This window comes from Nomia melanderi, chromosome 2, assembly GCF_051020985.1.
Source record: "Nomia melanderi isolate GNS246 chromosome 2, iyNomMela1, whole genome shotgun sequence".
Lineage (NCBI taxonomy): Eukaryota > Metazoa > Arthropoda > Insecta > Hymenoptera > Halictidae > Nomia > Nomia melanderi.
The window spans coordinates 6,723,041-6,746,179 of NC_135000.1; the positions used below are offsets into that span (position 1 = coordinate 6,723,041).

At 40.1% G+C, this 23,139-nt stretch overlaps 1 protein-coding gene across 4 annotated transcripts in view; it reads right to left on the reverse strand.

Moving 5' to 3' along the window:
* Ecr (ecdysone receptor) overlaps window positions 1-23,139 on the reverse strand; it is a 233,166-nt gene that overhangs the window by 74,574 nt on the left and 135,453 nt on the right. For all 4 annotated transcript variants that reach the window (XM_076364575.1, XM_076364576.1, XM_076364574.1 and 1 more), the window contains one exon: window positions 19,225-20,851. In XM_076364575.1, the coding sequence (XP_076220690.1) occupies window positions 19,225-19,696 (472 nt within the window). In that variant the 5' untranslated portion in view covers window positions 19,697-20,851. The remainder of the gene's footprint in view (window positions 1-19,224; window positions 20,852-23,139) is intronic.

The following is a 23,139-nucleotide window of genomic DNA, read 5'->3' on the forward strand; positions in this document are numbered from 1 at the left end:
CCCATTGATATAACCCCATGAGACATTTAAAATCCGAAGTTTATCGAATCCTAATTTTTCGTATATGTACAATATACAATCCTCTATAACGCGATTAAAAAATCATCGAAAGATAATTATGAAAATGTGATTTTCCATACGAAACTGCTACAGCGGATCAATTTAATTCAAGTCAGACCAGTATCCAAATTTCACGCGAAATTCGTAAATGTGGAATTCGAACACGGAATATTCGGAATATTCGAATAAGTTCTGCTTATTCGAAGTAATTGCTTCCGATAATTCATTAGCAGAAGTGTCGCAACACGCGTCTGGTAATGACAACGCGCGGCGCCCACGTAACTGCGGCCGGGGGTAAGTCGGTTCTGCTTGGCAACTCGAAAGGAGAGGTCCCCGCCAGGCGAGTTAGACCGGCGGAAAAGGAGGAACGAGGTTGCGCAGCTAGAGGAGAGAAGGTTGAGGTCTGAGTTCGAGGCCAGCTTCCTCACTTTCCCACACTCGCGGCGGCTCTGTTACGTGGCTCGCGTAATGCGCCGCCTGTACACTCGGGGCTCACCTACATTCCTGATTCCGAACCAACACGCGCGGCTACACCTGCGGACGCTTTACAGCCTCCGTAACCTTCTCCGGCGTAGAATCTGAGCTCGAGTATTTCTTTGACTCTTCGATTGGGCTCCCGCGGTGCCCGGGTCTGGCCTGACCCTGGGCTTTCCGGATCTCTCGCGGAGTATAGATAACAGTTCGTGGATTTTGGAAGATGAGTGGGAACTTTGAAGATGGATTTCGAGAATACAGTAGGGGATGGGTTTGGAGCTGTGATTTTTAGTGAGTCTTTGATTTGCTGCCGGTGACCGGGTCAATTTGGACCCTGGGCTTTGTAGATTTTGATGGGGCTTGAATGAAGATTAGTAGATTATGGGAGAATAGTGGCTGGGGGGCTTAGAGGATGATTGATATCGAGAATATAGTAGTGGTCGATTTTGGAGCTGTGACTTTTAGTAAGTCTTTGATTTGGCGTTGGCGGTGGCTGGGTCAATTTGGACCCTGGGCATTCCAGACTTTGATCGAATTAGAGTAGACGTATGTAGATTTCGGGGGAACAGTGATTGAGGATTGGAAGATTGTTGCTATTAAGAATGCGATGCTAAAATGTGGAATAACAGTGATCGATGTTCTTTGTAGACTTTTTAACCGAACTCTAGCGATGCCCGGGTCAATGTTGACCCAGGACTCTGCAGACACTGTTTAGATTGGAAACTCGTGGAGCATCGAAGAGCCGAGGAGTTAGAGCATGGCCACCACGGAGAATATAACAGCGAATGGCTTTATAGTCGTAGAACCTTCGGTTCTGCTCGATTTTGTAGCTCCATAACGGTGGAGAACGCGTGAGAAATCGGCCGCCCGGCGAGCCCGTATTCCAAAGATCCCCGCGATAAGTGTCGTAGCGGCGTGATACCGTACTGGATCCGAGGTCTGCCATTTTCTTGGCAGAGCCTGAGTGCCGCATTCCGACCTGGTCGTGTGAAAATCCGCGATTTCTCGGTGTTCCGCCGGCACGGGCCAAGGAAAACAAAATAAAGGAGGGGGACCATCGAATTCGCTCGAAAGCAGCGAAAGTTCTCCGGATGATCCCGCAGAAAATTCGCGAATTACACGGGGATTTTCCGAGGGACCGTTCAACGCTGACTCCCTTTCCAGCGAACAAAGGCCGGGGGCTTAAAGAATCAACGTCGATTCCTCTTCATCATCGTAGATCCTGACGAGATTCTGCGCAAACGTTAATCAGAGCTATCGACCACGGTCCTTTCTCCCGATTTCTCCGGAATAAAACAGTTACCGATGAATCCTTATGTAAGTCTGGCGAACGTTCGCCCCAAGTTCAACACTTGAGAAGAAATACCAAGCACGTAATCGACCTTTTTGTAACCTTTATTAAACGTCAGACTCTCAGACCTGGGTTGCTAAATCACCGAACGCTAATGGTTTTCCATGCCACGTTATAGCGAGAAGTATACCGTCACGTGGCGGATGACACGCGACGAGGATTAACTTGTTTATAGGTATGTTGAGACTTCAATTGACTTGGATTTCTCTGATAACTCCTGAAAGGAGCACTCGTCTTTTCAATAACTGCGGAAGGAGTAATCAGAAATGAATCACTTTAAGGATATTCGATGATTCCAGCGTTACGCAGAGGTGTGCACCGGTCACCGGCGTTGTCAAAGCGATTCGCGAGTCGCCGGGAATGAGCGGCTATCCAGTTTCCACGGTACGTGAGCTGGAAACGCGAGAACGACGCCGGCCGATCGCGGGCTCGTTCAGGACGAAATCCTGGTCAACGGTCAATGTCAGGAAACGTGTTTCAGTAACGCCGGAGACGGGACGAGAAATCGCGCCGGGGACAATGTTCCGTCTCAAGGATATCCGCTCTCCGGGCCCGTCGCGACTGGAGAGACAGGACGGATCGGCAGAAAATAGAAGCCGCCGCGCACAGACCAAATAGAGGTATCGGGACGGGGCGAGCGCGGTAGGAAAGCTTCAGACCGAGTCGTACCTCCTTCTCTATTTATACGACTTAGGGTCCGGCCGAATTGTTCTTTGGAAATTAACCCTTTGCACTTCAAAGGTGCATCTCAGTCACCACTCGATCGGTGCATCAAAATTGTGAAATTTCGTATCTAACCCTTTGCACTCAGAAGTTTTTCACTTGAAATATTCAATACTTTCCAATTAGATGTAGACGAGATTCTTTGAAATGAATTTATCAAGAAATCACACATAAATTAGGGAACAAAGCTACCTCCTTTCAATATTTCACGTATTGATGCAGTATACAAAGTTAAATGGTAAATACAAAAGTTTCTAATTTCACGCCTCTCGAGTGTAAAGGGTTAACATTAAGTCTTGAGTGATCTGTCGATACGTGAAATGTGGAAATAAAATACCATTGTTCCCCTTATTTTGTGAATAGATCCCTCGTTAAGTTAATTTAAAAAAATGTCATCTATATCTCGTAAAAATAAATTGAATATTTCTAGTGACAAACTTTTCGAGTGCAAAGGGTTAAGTGTTACATAGGACTCTGCTATGATTGGGAACCTTTGCAGGCTTTGAAGTGTAAGGTCACCTCGTGGCAACAGTATTTTGTCCTAACATTGTTCAGTTGACACTGATATAACGCTTTATGTAGTTAGCGAACAGGACGGTAGAACATTGATTTAACTTTGCTATTTTCCTTGGGTCTTTCCTGACCCTTCCCGTTCACTTATAGAACTTAGGGTTTAGCTGAATTGCACCTAGGTGTCTTAGGTTTCCATGATTGTGAACCCTTTAAACTTTGAAGTATGTCATCTCGTGGCAAAAGTATTTTGTCAACGTTTCATATAATTAGCAACCAAATGACTAAAAAGTAGTCTCATCCGTACTAGAACTACCAAACGAGTCAAACTAAAGCATAAATCAATCGAGATCTTAATAAATCCAGTTCTCTAATTCGTATAAGGAAATCCATATCATGCGATTTTATTATTAACGATATCAATCATTCTCACTGAATCTTCAATGCTGACATTCATTATCAACGTCAGCTACCAGAGCCCGTTAAAAACAGACTGAAAGTTAACCAAAGACGAAATAGGAAAACGATTACAGTGCAAAGGGTTACTCGCGACTGCGAACCGCTGTAACCGCTGGAGCTCGAGAGACACGCAATTAGCTGCTCCTGCACCGCGACGGCGGTCGCTGTTACAGTAGGGTTCACACCCGCGACACTGAACCCATTCGTGGGAACACGAGCCAGCCATCAGCCTTCAGAGGGCCAGCGTTTTTTCATTAAACTATTCAGTTACGAAGATTCGTAGATTCCCTAAAGCCGCGGACTATTTCCAGGGAGGACGCCAAAATTTCTAATAAAAAGTTAATGTTCATACCATAATATCTACAAATAAATAATCTTCACATCGTAATATAACAGTACCAATTCAGTGAAGTAATGTTTATTTCATAATAAAGTTATTATTATTTAAAACGTGTCTATATTGTATCTATTAAAAGATAGGCGCGGAAAAAATTTTGTTTATATAAATGTCTACTAATTTCAATAATTTTCTGCAATTTTCAGTGTCGTAATTGCATCATACGAAGCTACTATTTCAAATTACAAGTGTTGAGCAAATGAAAGTGCTGTTAAAATATAGAATTAAATAACATCGATACGAGGTTCAGAACGAAGAACCAATCTCAATATTTCGATTGTTTTCATTGTCATTGTTATTATTCTATTTTATTTTAATCCGTTACTCTGTGCTCGTACTGTTCTCATATTCCAAACGGTTCTGAATTGTAATCAATAAATTGATTCCGATAAGATATTCTTCGAATCGCGACTGCCAGCTAAACGCAGACTTAGCCAGGAGAACCCGTGAACGGTGAACGGAGGAACGAAGGCAGAAAGAGAGACAGAGAGAGAGAGAAAAAAAGAAATAGAGGAGGCGGAAGTGCTCAAGGACCTCGGTGATCGCGGAAAGCCAAGTCCCGTGTCACGAAACACAGACTCCAGAGCGCGCTAATCGACGCTGTTTGTTTAGATCCTCGCTTCTGAAACCTATTGTAGAAACAAATTCTTTCTACTGAGTTCCTTGTTCGCCAGCTTAACGAGGAAGCCGATCTATCGTTCTCCAAGCCAAGTTAAACCCGAAGCTAGGTGTGAATGTGCAGTTCTGTGGCTTTTAGAGTATTCCTCGCTTTTTGCTGAAGCTTCAGCTTACCACTAAGCTAGAACTACCCTAGATCCAATTATAAATGTTTATCTGAAACTTTGCTGAGCGAATAGTACAAATTAGGAAAAGCCTGTTGACTGCTCATTAGCCAAGTTAGCTACCTGGCAGCTGGATACTATGGAGTGACCATTGGAGAGCACTGACAAATTCATCGTCACTCTCGAGGCAACTTCCACTAGCAAAACATGCTCTAGAGGCTTTCTTACTGTTGATGTGATGTTGAATAATATTGAACATCGAGTTTTCTAGTTTCTAACTAGAAATTTTATTTAGTTACCTAGCGATTGGATGCTTTAGAGTGACCATTGAAGAGCTCTGACAAATTTATCGTCACTCTTGAAGCAGCATCCACTAGCAAAACATGCTCTAGAGGGTTTTCTAGCGTTGATGTGATGTTGAATAGTATTGAACATCGCGTTTTTTAGTTTCTAATTAGAAATTTCATTTAGCCTAGATTTTGGAATTCTTCCTACTATCAAGTGTCCTTTCATGTCAGTACTACCTTCGAATGAACACGTACGTTAGGAGACAAAACCTGCTCTAGACCAACGGGCACTTCCAGCAAAACGAGAACGGGGTGCATTGTAATGGAGGCAAGCCTCGGAATAACTCTTCTAAGGTAGTATAACAGATGGTATTGATAAATGGAAACGGTTCGAGCCGTAGCTATAAAGTCACGTTGAAATAGAGACCTATAAGAAGGCGAGCTATAAACCGGCATTCAATACATTTATAGTCGTAGCTACTTTTAAATAGAAATTCTTATGCAATCTACGAGAAAGTACCTCGGCCAGGCGCGTTACACGAATGGAATTTCATCGATTATCATGCTAATTCGTTTATCAACCAATAATTCTTCCCGACCGACGATTCCTCCTTCAGGAAATAGAAGTGTAACTCCGAGCAGCCCATTAACGTTTAATGGCCGAACGGATATTTCAGCTTTGACTGCCAGAGGAAAAAATCTTTCGAACAGAAAATCGTTTCACCTTGACGGAAAACTGCGTTCTACGTCTAAAGGTTCATCCTTGGCAAGCTTTATGACCTTTTTTATCACTCGCCCTGGTGTCTTTTTCAATTTCCATGGTTGCACAGTGAAACCATCTTAAGATGGACACTCGGGATGGTTCAGTTCGTATCCATTTGCAAATAATGTAAAGGATTTATTTATTTATTTGCAAATAGTCTGGATTAATATCATCTGATATCTTATCGAAGTACTAATTATCCATTGCTGATCATCGATCAAACACATGAAAGTTTCTTACTATTAATTGTGGATTATTTAGAGGTGTATTGTCTGCATTGGAAACATTGTTGATGAACACTTTTTGTTAACAGTATTCTCTTGACACAAGGATTAGCACTTGGAATAGTGTGCTGCAGGGTATATGAAATGTAAAAACACTAATGATGGTTATTTAAACTTTATACAGGTCATGGCTAAGACATGTTTGGCTGACATGTGACCAGGCTCTGGGGTACTTCTGTAATTTTGAAGGTCACTTGGCCAACTTACACTGAGTAACTAATATTGAAGGTCCATGTACTTTGAGTGCAGTCTAGTTTTAATTGCCCTTTTTGGTAGCAGCAGAGACAAGTCTATTACTTTAGAGTCTATTGTCTTTATTCTGGTGTGCAGTTCTATACCACTTAGGTGTATGTCCTTGCTGAACTGGGGAGGCTAAACACAGCACAGCACTTTCTTACTGTAGCAATTAAGATGATGCACCTCTTCGATGAACAGTTAATCACTTATGTCCAATTTGCATAGTATGTTTACTACAAAGGAAGTACAACAACAGTTGCAGGGACAAATGGAACTTATGCACACTGTGTACTGGATTCCTTGGATCACTCATTCAATGATTATAGAGATAATTCCATAACACTATAACTAAGTGTCATAGTAACTACTATCAATAAAGCTACTGATAATTCATAATTTTTCGTACTTGCTGCTCTAGACACGTAATTCTTGTACGTGGTAAGCAATATTAGAGTTATTCTCTTCATTTCTGTCGAAGTAGCTTGTGATACTGTTGAAATACTGCCTCACGATTTTTACTAGTAATCCCTCGTAATAACTGCAACTACTACTGCTACTAGTATTAGTACTGCTACTACTATTAACACTTAGTATTAATATTGATACTACCTAGTTTATTAATACTAGGTAGTAGTGGTAGCTAATATTACCTAATGCCAGGTAATACTATTACTGCCTAGTATTAATAAACCTAGTAGTATTAGTATTAATACTAGATAGTAGAAGTAGTAGTAGTATTAATACTAGATAGTAGAAGTAGTAGTAGTATTAATATTAGATAGTAGAAGTAGTAGTAGTATTAATATTAGATAGTAGAAGTAGTAGTAGTATTAATACTATCTAGTAGTAGTAATAGTAGTAGTATTAATATTAATACTAGGTAGTAGAAACAGTAGTAGTAGTATTAATACTATCTAGTAGTAGTAATAGTAGTAGTATTAATATTAATACTAGGTAGTAGAAACAGTAGTAGTAGTAATATTAATACTAGGTAGGAGAAGCAGTAGTAGTAATACTAAGTAGTAGTAGTAGTAGTAGTAGTAGTGGTACTGGTATTAATACTAGGTAGCAGTAGTAATAGTAGTAGTACTAATACCAGATAGTAGTAGTAGTATTAATAGTAGGTTGTAGCAGCAATAGTACTACTATTACCTAGTATTAGGCAGTATTAGCTACTACTACCACCTAGTATCAATACTAATACTCGCAGTGTTCTAAATAATATATACTCTACATTCCAAATACTACACGAATACCAAACATCCTCAGACAGTCTCAGAATAAGTTGCAAAGAATTAATATTTTAATTTGCAAATTTCAACGTGTAAATATATTTCACTGTCTAAAAATTGACTTTCTACATCTTCAGTATGGCTTAGTCGAACTGCCGCTGAATCCGCGAGGCGGACCAACGTGGACAGTAAAAACTGGTCGAGCGAGTGCGCCAAGTAAACGCCATTCCTTACTAGCGTTCTCCTGTCCTCGTAAACCGAGGACGTCTCTTCTCATTCCTAACCATTAGGTATCGAGTATTCAAGAAAAAAATAACATTTTCTATACCGGACACATCGAGAACTGAATTTCGACAAAATTCGAATAATCCTATTAATAGCTATAATTCATTCGAAATAAGATTAACACGAATTTCCCCTATTTTAAATTAATCAATCCATAATAATTAACTATCTCTCAATACTAAACTATACCATTAATTTCTCTCTGCTGCACTAACAATATGTTCGATCATTTCCTTCCAATCTAACAATACACATAAATAACGAATTAATTAATTCGCCATTGTTATAAATGTAATTTAATTCCAATCGAGTTGCATACAATTACTGGGAATATAATATCTCCGAGCCGTTCCCGTATCAAGTATCTACGTAACGGATCATTTAATAAGATCAATAACATTTTAAAGGTATTAAAGAGATCAATTATCTGTCATTGACTCTGCACGAAACCGATGACCGATAAGGCGAATTAAAAGTACACGTTATCGATAACCTCATTTTTCACGTGAACCACTCTTGCCCACTGTTTACCTGATCCGGACGAATGCATCGGTAATGCCTGCCGTTGACGCGCGCCGATCTCAGATATCATTTCCGATTTTTAATCGTTGTATCGGTAACGGTTACAATTAGAAACGAACGTTTTCTAAATTAATTTGATCGAAACGCTGCTTACCTATCATCCGATAATGAATTGGCGCGAAACGGATAGCTATCTCTTTAGGTTAGAAACACCGAGATCAATATCGGGGGCCATTGATCGCCGTTAAAAAATATGACATGCAACTGTTATGCGCGCGGCTGTTTTACCTGGTATCGTGGACGTGTTTCTTTAAAGCTGACTAATACGCAGTCGTTGCACTTTATCAACAATGAATCACAATTTCGCGCACGTCCAGCACAATTTTATTGCATCACTCGATTTTCCGAACCCGCGAAGCGGTAACGTGGCGCCACCCCACGACGCCGCGCGGCACTACCGATGATTTCAAACGCCGCGCGCAGATGGCGTCACATCCTCTAACAGGAATTGCGCGGGATTTATGAAACGTAGGAACGATGGAGATCGTAGAACACAAGATCGTTGTTTAACCCTTTGCACTCCAGAAGTTTTTCACCGGAAATATTCAATATTTTCTAATGAAATACAGACGACATTTTCTTAGATCGAATTAACACGTTGAATGCCATGGGGGTCACCGGTGATCCCCAACCAAATCGAATCACTATAATTCATTGAATTAAACGGTGACTGTTTGGAAACATATAGTTCATTATTTGACAACTTTTAAATACTCTGATGTGAATCTTGGGAAGTAACACGACTTTATATAAATATTGCAATATTAAAGTTTAGAGCTTTGAGTTATTATTAAGGTATCATTATTGGTAAAATATCAGTGATCAGATTACTAAGTTTGTTATTAGTGAAATATCAATCGTCAAATTGCTAGATTATCATTAGAAAAATATCAATGCTTGAATTACTGAATTCTTATCAGCATAATGTCACCAATACAATCATTACTGAACGGTTCCGAAGAATTCCAAGTACTATAAAAAATCACAGGGCAGCAAAAGCTTCAACTTCAATTATCAAATTACTAGATCATTATTAGCAAACTATCAATTATCAAATTATTCAATTCTTATCAGCACAATATCGTCAACTGACTCCTTACTGAACAATTCCAAAACTCCAAAGTCTATACTAAATCACAGAACAACGAAAGCTCCAAGACAAAAGCTTCAACTGAAGTTTAGCTACCCGAAGGGTAGTTTACCGAGACTCATCCAGAACTGGAATCTCACCAGGAAAAGTCCGCCGAGAATCAGCATCCACTTTGCATTGAAAATCTCGATATCCCTTCGCGGTTGAATGCAGACCGACAGATCGGAATCCGCGTGTCCGCGAATAATCGGAGTTGCAACCGGTGCAGTTCAAGTTACTTACCTGCCCGGGCAGGTCGTGGGTACGAGGAGCTGTTATCTGGCAGCGCGATAAGGCGAATCGCGATAAGGTAAAAGGCAATGTATGGCGAGGCACGTCCTGGTACCCGCACCTCGAAAATCGGCGTGACTGATACCGCGCGACCTAAATCAGCGAACCCGGCCATTGGTCATCGACATCGCGGCGATTTCTTCGCGATCGAATATCGAATTTCCCCGTCGAACCTCGGTTGACAATTAGACCGTGAACCTCTATGCAAATTCGAACGTCCGAGAATGCAATTGGAGAAACAAGATGGGAAATCGGTTTTCCCAAGAGTGTTTTCCTCGAATGTTTTATACATTTTCTGCTGTTGCGTTCGATTCTATACGATTCTTCCATATTTCTTCGATGTGTATGAGAATTTGGAGTATGATAGTAATAATAATATTGTTACAGGAGTTATAATAGTAGTAATAATAGTGGTAGTAATTAAACTGCGAAAATAGATTTTTCTAGTGAGTACTGTATCATCACTGCACTTTGGATGTCACATTTGCATTCTATGCAATTCCGCACTTCGAAATTTCTCCAAAATGCATGAAAATCCACAGTTTAATAGTGATAATAATAATATAACAACAAAAATAATAATAGTAATAATAATAACCAAACCATGAATGTTCATACAAATTCAAATATTTCAGAGTTTCACTAGAAAAATCGGATCACGAGTAAAACTATTTTTCATAATAAACATCAAATATACCAAACACTATTAATAATAATAAAGCTGCGAAAATAGATCAATTTTCTCAACAAATACTGTACAAATTCGCACTTTGCATATTTTATATTTCCTCTCATCCTACTGCATCCGCAACTCTGTGTTCCCAAGTTTCCCAAAAACGCATAAAAATCCACAGTCCAATAACACCTCACGATCACACCGTTGTCTTTAGAGTTCCAACGAAAAATGATAAAAATATTTGAACGCGAGACAAAACAGTGCGTTTACCACGAGTTTATCCGAGCATCGGTGCTGTTTCCCCGCGATTTGTATTCGGTGTCGTGGTAGAAGTCTATTTAGTTTCTACGAATAATTCCCTTATCGTCCGATCTCGATCTGCCCGTATTATTTTCTTCGACGTCGTTCCCGTGAAATTATATCGGTATCGAGCGTCAAGGCCAGCTAAGTAGTCCCGCGGCGGTGACCACCGTTTTCGTTCTAAATCGCAGCTGCAAGCCGGTCGATATCGCGAAGCACACCTATAGCCTGATCACCGAGTGTGTTTACGTGGAAACACGCGAGTCCCGGTTGCTTCCGGAAGCGAACTCCGTTGGCTGATCCGGCGCACGCTTCGAGAAACGACCGGCCAACGATCCGACGTCGCTGAAAATCTGCTACCTTCGGGATCGTTCGCTGCCGTTAACCCTTTTGCGTCCTTCTCGAGCAAATCGCGCGACTGTTCTCGTGTTTTCCAACATTCTGTGGAATTCTACTAGGGATTTGTACGTGAGTAATTGAAAGAAAATAATTGAAATTAATTAATTGAAACAAATTAATTGAAGTGGAATAACTGAAATAAAATAATCGAGGTGGAATGATTGAAATAAGACAGTTGAAGTGGAATAATTGACATCAACGATTTGAAGTGAAATAATCGAAGTGAAATAATTAAAATGCAGTCACTGATTCCTATTGTACCTTTCAATTCTTATAATGAATTCCATTTCCTTTTCTATTGACGATCTTTTAAATAAATAGTCACTATATTTTCAATGTCATCAGTTAATTTCAATCACTACATTGCAATCATGCTTTTCTCTATGATTATTTTTTATAATTCCAAGCTTGATTTCAACGAAGAAAGCTGAATGAATTTCGAAGAAAAATTGAATAATTATAATATATAATAATAATAATAATATATACAATTTTGTATGCAATGCCATGACGTAGTATGAACGAAAGGGTTAATGACTGTATTTCAATAATACGATGACTAAGACAGATTTCAACGAGAAACGAAAGAAAAACGAAAGAAGAAATGACAATATAATGTAAGCTCGTACACATAAAGGGTTAATTCCGCAAGATAGAGGAAAGAAGGATGTCCGAAGTGAGTCATACCGAAAAATCCTCGCTCGCAATTTCGATCGGTCGCTGGGAGAACCTCGCGATGTGGGTCAGACATGGCCCGCGCAGATGATACGCCGATAGCGTTCTCGATAAGCGAAGCGACTGACTGATTACGTACCGACGACCTACATCAACGCCTCCCGTTCGTGTTTCTTTCGCTCTTGTGCAACGTACCACGATAAACTTCGTCTCTCCCCTTCGGACTGCATTATCATTCGACGACCATCTTTATTTCTCGAGAAACTAGACTACACGAATAAAATGAGTGGCCTTCGGTCGCACTGAAGTTCGAGAAAGTCGAGAAGCTGGGGGGACTTGAAAGTGTTCGAAGTATCTGGAAGAATCGATGACGTTGGAGGATTCGTAAATTCGACAATTTGATGACTTGAAAATTCGAAGATCCGATGCTTTGAAGACTTGGAAACTTGGAAATTTGTGAACTCGAGAATTGGGAAACTTGGAAACTTGACGATTTGATGATTTCGGTACTTGAAAATTAAAAAATTTGGATATTTGAAAACTCGGAAATCTGATAATTTTAATACTTGGAAATTAGAAAGCTTGATAATTTCAGTACTTGAAAATTCAAAAATTTGATGATCCAAGAATTTGTATGTTTCGAAAGTAGGAAATTTGATACTTTCAATACTTGGAAACTAGAAAACCGGAAAACTTGATAATTTCAATACTGAAAACTTCAAAAATTTGATGACCCGAAAATTTGAACATTTAAAAACTTGGAAATTTGATAATTAGATCATTTCAATAACCGAACACTTAAAGCCCTGAAAACTCAAAAATTTACTGATCCAAACATTTGGACATTAAGAAACTTCCAAATTTCACAACGTGAATACTCCAAAACCCGAAAATCTGCCAATTCGACTAGCTTCAAAACCCAAAAACGATAAAAACTGAATAAACATGGCAAGAAATTAGAATTCAGGACCACTGCAAGCCACGTCCCAGCGTCTGAGAAGCCCAGATCGAATAACTTCGAGCGGATTTCGCTTTCGTGCGAGTAACAAGAGAGAAAAAAGAAACGCACCGAGAAGAGGGAAGAAACGATACGCGAGACGGATCCTAGGTTACATAAGAGAACGAAGAAGAGAAAGATAAAAATAAGCAGGGGAAAGGTGCAGGGGGGCGTGCAGAGTGAAAAAAGGAGAGAGAAAGATATACAGGGAGGCTCGGGTGGGAGGGGGTGCAGTGTTTGCCGACTGAAGCACGGAGTCGCCTCCTCCGGCTGTCTCGCCTGATAAACGGCTGATAAGTGAACCGTGGTAAATATAGAACGTCTCTATGCTCTCCTCGGTCACGTTGCACATCGATGTTTGTTTGCCGGTGCGCGGAACGCCACGCCAATGGATCTATCGCGTGGAAGCTCGTTCCGAATCCTTGGAATTTTCCTTTTTTTTTTAACCCTTTGCACTCGAGAGGTGACTGTCACTCACCACTTGATTTCATACAGTAAAACTATAAAATTTGATATTTAATATTATATTTCCTATAATGCATCATTTTGAGAAATATTCAAATAAAATAGCTTTGTTCCTCAATGTACGCGTGATTTCTCGTCTACTTAGTTTCACAAAATATCGATTTTATCTCATCAGGAAATGTTAAAATATTTCTAGTGAAAAATTTCCGAGTGCAAAGGGTTAACACGTTAACCCCTTCTATAATGTCGAGTCAGACTTGGCGATGAATGTTTTCGATCGAATTCGAGGAAATTAAATGTTGTTCATTTATTTTTCATATGAAGGAAATGTTATATGGCTGTTATCGATCTTTAACCTTTAGAATACACGTGGACAGAATAAACAACGGATTCTTTTCTTCTTTTAATAAATTATTAATGATATTGTAGATTTATTAAGCAGAGTTGTGAGAGGAATCATAGGACAAGGGGTTAAGCGTCGTCAGTCACTGATGTCCGATACTTCTGAATTACTTGAAAACTATGCTAATGCACAAGGTAATCAATGTAAAATGAAAATGTTTAATAACGTAAGTAAGTTGATAATAGTGTAATGCAATGTCACTTGGCCATTATGTTAATAATTGAAATTTCTGCTCTGAACTTCAACAATATTTTTGTAAAGATGTACTTTCTAAGCAGAGATTGACATTAGTGTTTATAAATTTTCGACTGATAAATTTTGATAAATTTTCGCAAGAAATTATGCAGAAGAAAATTGAGTGCTAACATCAGCTAGATTTTATAAACATTGGTTCGTAAAAGTTTGTGGCAGTTTTGATCGGTGCAATAATTATGAGAACACAACTATGATCCGTGCTAACGAGGTTTTCTAAGAATAATAGAAAGTGTCCAGAAAGTGTGCAATAAGTGTTCATAAATTTAATGTTATTTATAACAGCTACAATTCTACGTTATCTGTCTATTTTCAAACGGTCCTTTTTTCAATGAATTTAAGCCACTTTCAAAATGAACGTCTCATGTAGTCAAAGGGTTCAACTATGTTCAGGTCTGGGTTAGATGTCTTTGTGGCCTCTGAAACAAGTTCAACCAGTCGATTGTTCGTGGACTGCAAATGTGTCTAATCTCCATCATTGTCTGGAATCCCTCTCGGTTACTCCGCTGTCTTGGCAGCTACCGAACTCTACCGTCGTGTTGCAAAAAAATCAATAACCAGCTCTGTCGGTCCGGTTAGGCACTTCGTTGCGAAGCAATGGCATCCCCTTTCCGAAACAGTTTTGCCGACAAAATGGCGCGTCTGCTTTGGACTCCGGTAAATACTATCTCTTGGTTGCCAACGAAGTAGAAAACTAATTTATGATTTTTCTTCATAAATTATTTCACGATTTTTCAGACAACATTTCAGCAATTCAATATAGAATTATTTCATTATGTTTTTTTATACATTATTTCACGATTTTCTTGACAATACTTTACTAATCGAACAGAGAACTATGTCATGTTTTTTAGAAATTATTTCACAATTTATTTTCATCAACTGTTTCATAATTTTCAAATATATCCTAGTTTTCATCTCACTTCATTGATTAACAGATTTTTAACGAAGGAAAGCTAGAAAAGTTGAATCCTTGTAGTATAGTAGTAAGCATACTAATAAATGAGGAATTGAAATTTATTAAAAATATTTAGAATTAGATTGTATTCTTAGAGATAGAATCGATTATTAAAATATTTAGAATTATCAATTTCTAATTTGAAATTTCAATTTGAGTTAGGAAACTACGACATTGAACGATATTGGAAGCTATTGGAGTAACAGAACAGTGAAATAAAATTTCGCTGTAAAATTGACAGACTCATCGAATCGAACTTTCAATTTCGCGATTAACGCAACAGTTACGTAAAACGCACTCGAACCACGCGCGAACTTGCCAGCCGCGTGAAACAGAGATGACGGGACGAGGTTAATGACAATATGTCAGGTTCCTCCCACGCGTCGCTCCCGCTGGCCCATATAATTATTATTCCACACACAGTCGCGAGTCGGACCGTTTAATTGCTGATCGACAGAGGCCATTTTCGCCAAGGAGAAACTACAGAATGACTTGCATGAATAATAAATAATTATTCCTCGGAAATCAGCTTTTGTTAATCCTTATATTACCTATCAAAATGTTCGTATTCGTTTAAATTCCAGTATTAATAAATATAACGTAAATTTTTGCATGGATTTTTCATGTTCGATTCACAGATCGACGTGAAAGTGAAAAAAGAAGGTCGACGGTAATTTTGTCTAATTTTCAGGAGAACGTAAGATTCTATAATTACGTATAATTATATAATTGTACAATTACACGCAAGAAAATATAATAGTACCTATGGAAAATAGAAGAATATAACGAGTATGAGTAGGTAAGTGTCTCGATGCTGACATAAGAATTAAATATCAAACTATTTCAAATTACAATCTCCCATTTTATAACACAAATTCTCGACACAGCAATCTTTATAATAATTAATTGTACACGTTGTTCAAAATCACTGGTCTTGCATTTTCTCCTAAAATTCAACCGAAAATCTAAATACTGAACAACGAAGAGCACACCTGACTAAAAAACAAAGCACTCAGAAGCTCGGTGTGCTTTATAGGATGGAATTTTTCGTTCATTCGAGCGACGAGTTGTTTTATTCGAATTTCAGCATGAGGTTCGAGCAATTGCTAGCCTCCGCATAGATTAGGCCGTCTGTGTCAGCGTTCGTTGTGTGGATCGTTGCACAGCACACACGTGCTGCGTGTGTCGGCCGCTCACGCGAACCGTGGGCATCGTGCACGCACACGTTCGTGCGACGCCACTCAAGGCCGTATCTGCATCCTGCTGCAATTCGCAGCACCACCCGCTATTAGCCGCGGAAATCCACGACGCGTTCTCAGACGCGTGGAAAAAATGTCGTAATAACAGTAATAGATTCATTGATGGCAACTCTTTGACGCGAACGAGGGAGTGATAATAAAAGTAATTACGAGGTGGGGTAAACGCACCAGTAATTGCGTAACTAAATAAATGGAATTGTTAAATATGTTTATGTCGTTGGATATGTTTATATAGTAAATATTAAGTATATTCGTATTCAATATGGCACTTTGACACGAAGGAAATAATGAAGCTAGTTTTGAGATGGGACAAATGGACCAGTACCTGCATAATAAGTTAAGGTTGTTAATTAATAAATGTATTTCCACTAACTATCAAATATTTATATTTATATTATAAATATAATGTGTTTTTAATATGTAGCTGATGATTCATTGGTAAATTTACCTTTTGGAAAAGTTGGATACAAAATTGTATACAAATTCAAACTATAGTAATTTTTATAACATTTGGAAATTTTCCAAAGTAATGTTTATAATGTTCCTTTAGTAGAAACCGTTCTTTATTATAATTCTGTTCTTTTACTTACATTCTTCAAAGTTTCAGATCTTTCTTAGAGATACAATGAACCAAAGATCTTTCTCAATTTCAATGGATTGATTTGAAATAATCTAAGTGTCAAAGAGACTACAGTTAAATATACAATATTAAAGTGAATACAAATTACAGCGGAAGAGGTTATGTACAGTGGAATATTATCAGATGCAGAAAGGATAGTGAACAACTTGTGTTCCAATGTTTCCTAGTAATATACGTGGCAGTTTCAGCTGCGAGAATTTTGAATTTTAAATTTGCATTTTTCCTACGTGGCTGAAAGTAAATGTTCAACGACCGCCGGAAGCAGAGACAACATGGTAACCTGGCCTCGAAATACGTAGGCCGTGGAAACGCGCACATTATGGTAATAATGTACGAACTTTTCCCCAGCGTTATCTTCCCGTGCCCATTACAGACATGCGGGCTCAATCGGCAGCTAGCACTCGGCTGTAAACAAAATGGCCGCTGACCCTCGTGTCGCGCCAAAAAATGCTTAGAACCAGGATTCGAAGGAGACTACGAACAATTTATAATAGTTACCTACATAGCAACTGTTACTTCAGCAATTGTGGTTTCTATTTCGAGAGAATTAATATAAAATGAAATATGTTCACTGATAAAATTGACAGATGCAAATTGAAAGCATTTCTTTTTATGGATATAGGAAAGTAACAGCTTTAACAATGATCAATAAGGATTAAAAGTGTTCGAAAAATTTCGTAAGAGAAAAAAGATATTTGGAAATGAACGAAATCGATCAGATAGCGCCTAGTCTCAAAATTGAGCAGAAGAAACCGGTTTATTAAAAAAATAATCATTACTTCGTAACTGGACTACGGATTGTTATGCATATGTGCAAATTTCGAGATTGTAAAACTGTATAGAACGCATTGGACAGAGAAAGATATATACAATATCCAAAATTTACTTCCTTGCGTAATGCTTTTTGAGGGAAAGTTATTTGGGAAAACCAAATTCTACTTTACTAATTAATAATCTCGAAAATTTGAATTTTTGTGAAGATCCCCAGCCTACTTACGACTTAAGAAATATCAATTTTCCACCGAAATTCTACCGTTCCACTTACACATTTCCAAAAACGTGAATTTCCCATAAAAATCGTCAGTTTACTATACAACTTTGAAAAAAGAAACCCTGTTTCATCAAAATTCTGCTGCAATTCCACATTCCGGAAACTCTAAATTTCCACGAAGACCCCCAGTGCACTCTTATTTTCATGTTTTCCCGTGATCCTCGTTAGAAGAGTCACGGTCCCCGTTTTCTTCTTCTCCGGCCGACGCGCTTCGATCGGACGTGCTTTCGCATCGATGCGTCACGCGAGAGCGGTGCAGTATGGCAGTAGTGCAAGCAATCACTTGCATTGACGGAAGTGGACACGAGAGACAAAGGGGGCGGGCAGGGCGGCGGCGACGGCGCGAGGGGGAGGGGGTTGCGTGAGAGGAGAACGCGGCCGGTGACGTCACGTCCGGTTACTCGTCGACGAGTTCTCCACTCTCTTTTTCTCGCCGACGATGCGACCGGGAGAAAGAAATGCGATCGCGACCGTTGAGTTTCCATTTGTTTCATTTATTCCCATTGGTAATAGTGGATGTTCCATTATAGAACAGAAAATATTCTATTTATTTCAAGATAGTTTCTTTAACCCCTTATAATATCGTATCAAACACGAGGCGAAGGTTTCTAATATGGTTTAACCCTTTGCACTCGACAGTTTTTCCCTAGAAATATACATTTCTCAGCGAGATATGAACGACGTTCTCTCAAAGTAACAAATGGGGAAACTAAATTAAGAAACTAAGCTATTTTATTTGAATATTTTCAATATTGCTGTATTATACAGAGCATAAGATTGTATATAAGACGATAGATTTGATGTATCGAATCTAGTGTGACTGAGATCACCTCTCGAGTGCAAAGGGTTAAACATAACTGTCATTGAGTCGTGTTCAGTTTAAATGAAACATTATTGTTCTTGTTAGCAATTTGTATGGTTTATACCAAATCTATACATAGAAGGAGCATGGAATGTTTTCTTTTACTAGTGCATTACTAACGATAAATAGTTCTGACAGATGCACCTACGAAATTCAATTCGACTCTGCAAGATTCTTTGAAATATATAAAACCTCGAACCGATGAAGCTAAATTACATACAAATTGCTTAAATAATAGCAAAAACGGAAACTACTAATTTCTCCAAGTAATTAAATCATTTACCCGCGACTCAGTCTCCCAAACACAAACGTTTCATCTCCGAAACGTCAACTTTCATCCGCAACGGGTTCAACCCGCCGCGTACATCCATGAAATACTCAAACTTCTCGCAGTGAACGCGTGAACCTCCCCGAACCCAAAGAAAAACGCAGACCACTCACCTATCTTACTGTTGGGACTGTAAGGATCGTAGCTGCCGGTGCTGACGGGGCTCGCGTAGCCGTTGTTGCTGGTTTGCTGCTGATGCGCCAGCGGGCTGGAATGGGCCAACGGCGGTTGCTGTTGCTGCTGCTGCTGGTTGTCGGTCAGTTGTTGTTGGCCGCCGGTGAACACCACGTGCTGGTTCTGCAGCGTGGCGGCCGGTGACCCGGGACTGTTCGCGGACAGCCAGTCGTCCTGTCGGGCGTTTTTGTTGCCAGCGTTCGCGATACCGGCGAATAGGCTGGCTACGACCGATCCGGTGATCGACGAGCCGGTCGCCGAGGTGCCGGCCAGGTGTTCCGGCGTCTCGGCCTTGACCAGCGTCAAGGACGCCGCGCCGGCCACCACCGAGGCGATCGTGCCGACCCCGGCCGTAGCGGCCGCCGCGGCGGCGCCGTTCGTCGTGTCCATGCTGGAGTCGCTGGTGTCCATGCCAGACGTCGCTGGATCGGCACCGGCTAACCTGGAAGCGGCTGCCAACACGACATCCCCGGCGCCGACCACGTCCGACGCCTCATCGTAACGCACCGCTACGTTGCCGCTCACTAAGCTGGCCACCGTGACGGGTCCTCGGTTCACCCTACCCTCGAACCTCCTCAATGTTCCTCGGTCTTGCACTCGCCTGCACTCTCGGACAGCTTCTCTACCCTCCTCTCCGACTGAGGAACCTACCCTCTAACCGATCGGTCCGGGATACCGTAAGTAAGGATCTGCCTTTTTCTTCGATGATGGAAGTTTGCTTTTAGGAGATGCGTGTTGTAGGATCCTTCGCGATGAGAAGTTTGCCGGTGATTATCCTTTGCTGATTATTCCTGGGTAGATATTCTTATAGCACTCCTCAGAGGATGAGAAGTTTGATTAAAAGGGACTGACGGGATGCCACTTTGCTGACCACTTCTGGGGATTCTGATAGGACCCCCGAAGAGATTGCTGATCACTTTTGGGGTAGGTATTGTTATACTTCTCAGAGAAGTTTGGTGGTTGAAGAGGATGCCACTTCTTTGCTGACCACTTTTCAGGGATTCCGATAGGATCCTTGAAGAGGAGAAGCTTGCTGATACTGGTAGGGTAGCTAGTCTTCTAGGATCCTTGCAGGTACAGGTTTGGTGAAGAGGATCGATGAGATTCCTCTGCTTTGATGGTCTACTTTCTGGGATCCTCTAGGTCGGTCTCTTTGAGACCTGTTCACGAGTCCGAAACTGACAGGAGGACCGATGGGAGTTCTTGTTCTGTTGGTTGATCAAGGTAGCTAGTCTTCTAGGACCCCTGGAGATGATGAGAGGCTTGAGAAGAGAATCCAGGGCTCTTGATTGTTCGGTGGGTGGCGAGAGGCAGTGGTATCTAGAGATCGGAGGATCCTGCGATAGTGCGTTCGCTTTTGATCGTTGGATCTGTACGCGGGTTCGATGTTCCTACTGATCGCCTTCGCTGGCTAGCTTTAGGGTCTGCTTCCAGGCGTTCGTCTTGCAATTTCGCGGGTTCAACTCGTTCAGCCCCGTCTACCGCATCTTGACGCGCGCCTCGAACCTCGGCTGCAGATGCATGCTGGTCGCGACCAGTCGGCGACCGTTGCTTGCTGTAAGGTATCTGGAACAGGAGACAGTAGGGATTTATTAGACTTTATTTTGATCCGGTCGATAGTGGTAAGATATTATCTTAATGCTTTGACTGCTACGTCACGAATTAGAGTGACATTTTTTAGATAAACTTGAACATTAATTTCGGCGAATGAAATTCGCGATGCCGAACTTGAATTTTCTTCACTCGAATCTTGTTGGATTATGAGTTGACTTTTCAGTTTATATTTCATTGGCAAAACTGTTTCGACTGCACAGAAGTTTTGACAAGTGTTCGTTTAGCAAAGTGTCATAATAAATAGTAAATTCACATTTATTTAAAAATATGACTATAATCTTGAAAATAGAATATTTCATTTCAAGAATCAAGGTATCTGTATTTGACTCGAAATATTTCATTCATGCTAAACAATATTAAACGTTCAAGCTTTACAATTTTCCTGTATCAAATCAATTGGCAAGGGTCAAATTTAATATCCATGAAATTAACAAGTTTAATAAATCTAGAATTAAAGTTTATAATTTTTAAATCCACAATCTACAAGACGAATATTCAACGCCATTGAAGACTCAGTGACAAACGACAGATTCCAATGTTCTATCGATCGTTAGAATCACAGCGAATCAACGAAGAAAATCGCGAAAGCTCCCGAAAGAATCCTCGAGACCGCACGAACATTATTTCCAAGGGGGAAAACGTTCGGTACGACAACCGCCGGCCGATGCGCCACGCAATTTCCGTCTGCGCGGAGAAATCTCGAGTAATGACACGCTTCAACGGTCGGGCGAACAGCGCGCCGACAAAATGGACGTTCCGTGGATATTCGGTCTCTCGGGGAGATCGGTAGCATCCTTCAACACTAAAACTTCCAGATTGCTCAAAATGACCCATTCCTGATGTCTCCTTTTCAGAATTATTGAAAAGATAACAAATGTTTCTCTGAGAAATTAACAAACTAAATTCTGAATGAATTAAAGTCTCAATAGATGCATTCTTTGAGTTTCTGTAGAGGAATTTGAAGTCAATTTTATTGCTCAGTAGGTTTAGTGTTAAATCTGTTTGTTTTGTAGTTGATTAGAAATATTGAATTATTGAAGAAATTGATTTAGTAACATGCAAACTGAATTGTAAATGAATTAAGGTTTCAATAGATGCACTCTTCGAGTTTCTATAGAGGAATTTCAAGAAGTCAATTTTATTGCTCGGTAGGCTTAGTATTAAATCTGTCTATTTCATAGTAGATTAGAGATATTCAGTTATATTACATGTTGGTAATTAACGAGGTTATCGAAGAAGAATGTACTGTTTTCCTGATAATTGTCTTGTGCGGATTATGTGCAATTTATTTAAATTTTGATTGGCTCGTAGATTTATTTGTATATTACTAAACCCGTTTATGTGATACTTGATTAGAGAAATTGAATGATCGAAGAAATTGATTTACGATTGCACATGATTGCATCGTATATTCCTTAATAGTGAATGACTAATTACATTAACTGTACTATTTTAATCTATCACGTCAGAAATCCACGAATAGACGAAAGTCCAGAGTGTTCCAATTCATGACGCACGGAACACTCGCGAAGATTGCCATTTTTATTCCTGAAATAATCAATTCCTGCGTCAACGAGCGCGAACCATTGATCGAGCGTGGTCGCAGTGTTGCTCGACACCGGCCGCCACGCGTGAATTAAGTAGTTGAGAAAGAACGGGCCTGTAACAAGGTAGAAATGACGTTCAACCGACAGGCCGGTTGAAACAATGCAATTGCAAATTGATAGGATGCTCGGCCATTGTAGGACGCGTTTTTATAGGCGACGAGGAGTGAAAGTGGCCGTCAGTTACGTAAAAGATGAGCGGCAATTCGTTCGTCGTTCGCGAATCGTCGAACGAGATTAAAATTCCCGAAGACAAGGGATCGTAGAGTTTTCTCGATGATCATCAGCCTTCTATTCGGTCCAGGGATCAATATGCAGCGAGATCGATAAATAACGAGATCGTTCTTGCAATTATTAGAAAGATAATAGATGTTTAGTGAGGAATTATTAAAGACATTGATTTAGCAATACGCGAACTGGATTGTAAATCAATCAAGGTTTCGACAGATGCATTATTGGAGTTTGTATAGAGGAATTTCAACAAGTCAATTCGATTGCTCGGTAGTTTTAATGGTAAAAATGGAAATAGTACTGATTCTTTCAACTCGTTCCTTTTTCGTCGAGAAGCGGGAAGGAGATTGAAAGTAACCTTGTGAGCAAGATGGCGCCTCTGTGGACTGTGATGCTTCGAATCTT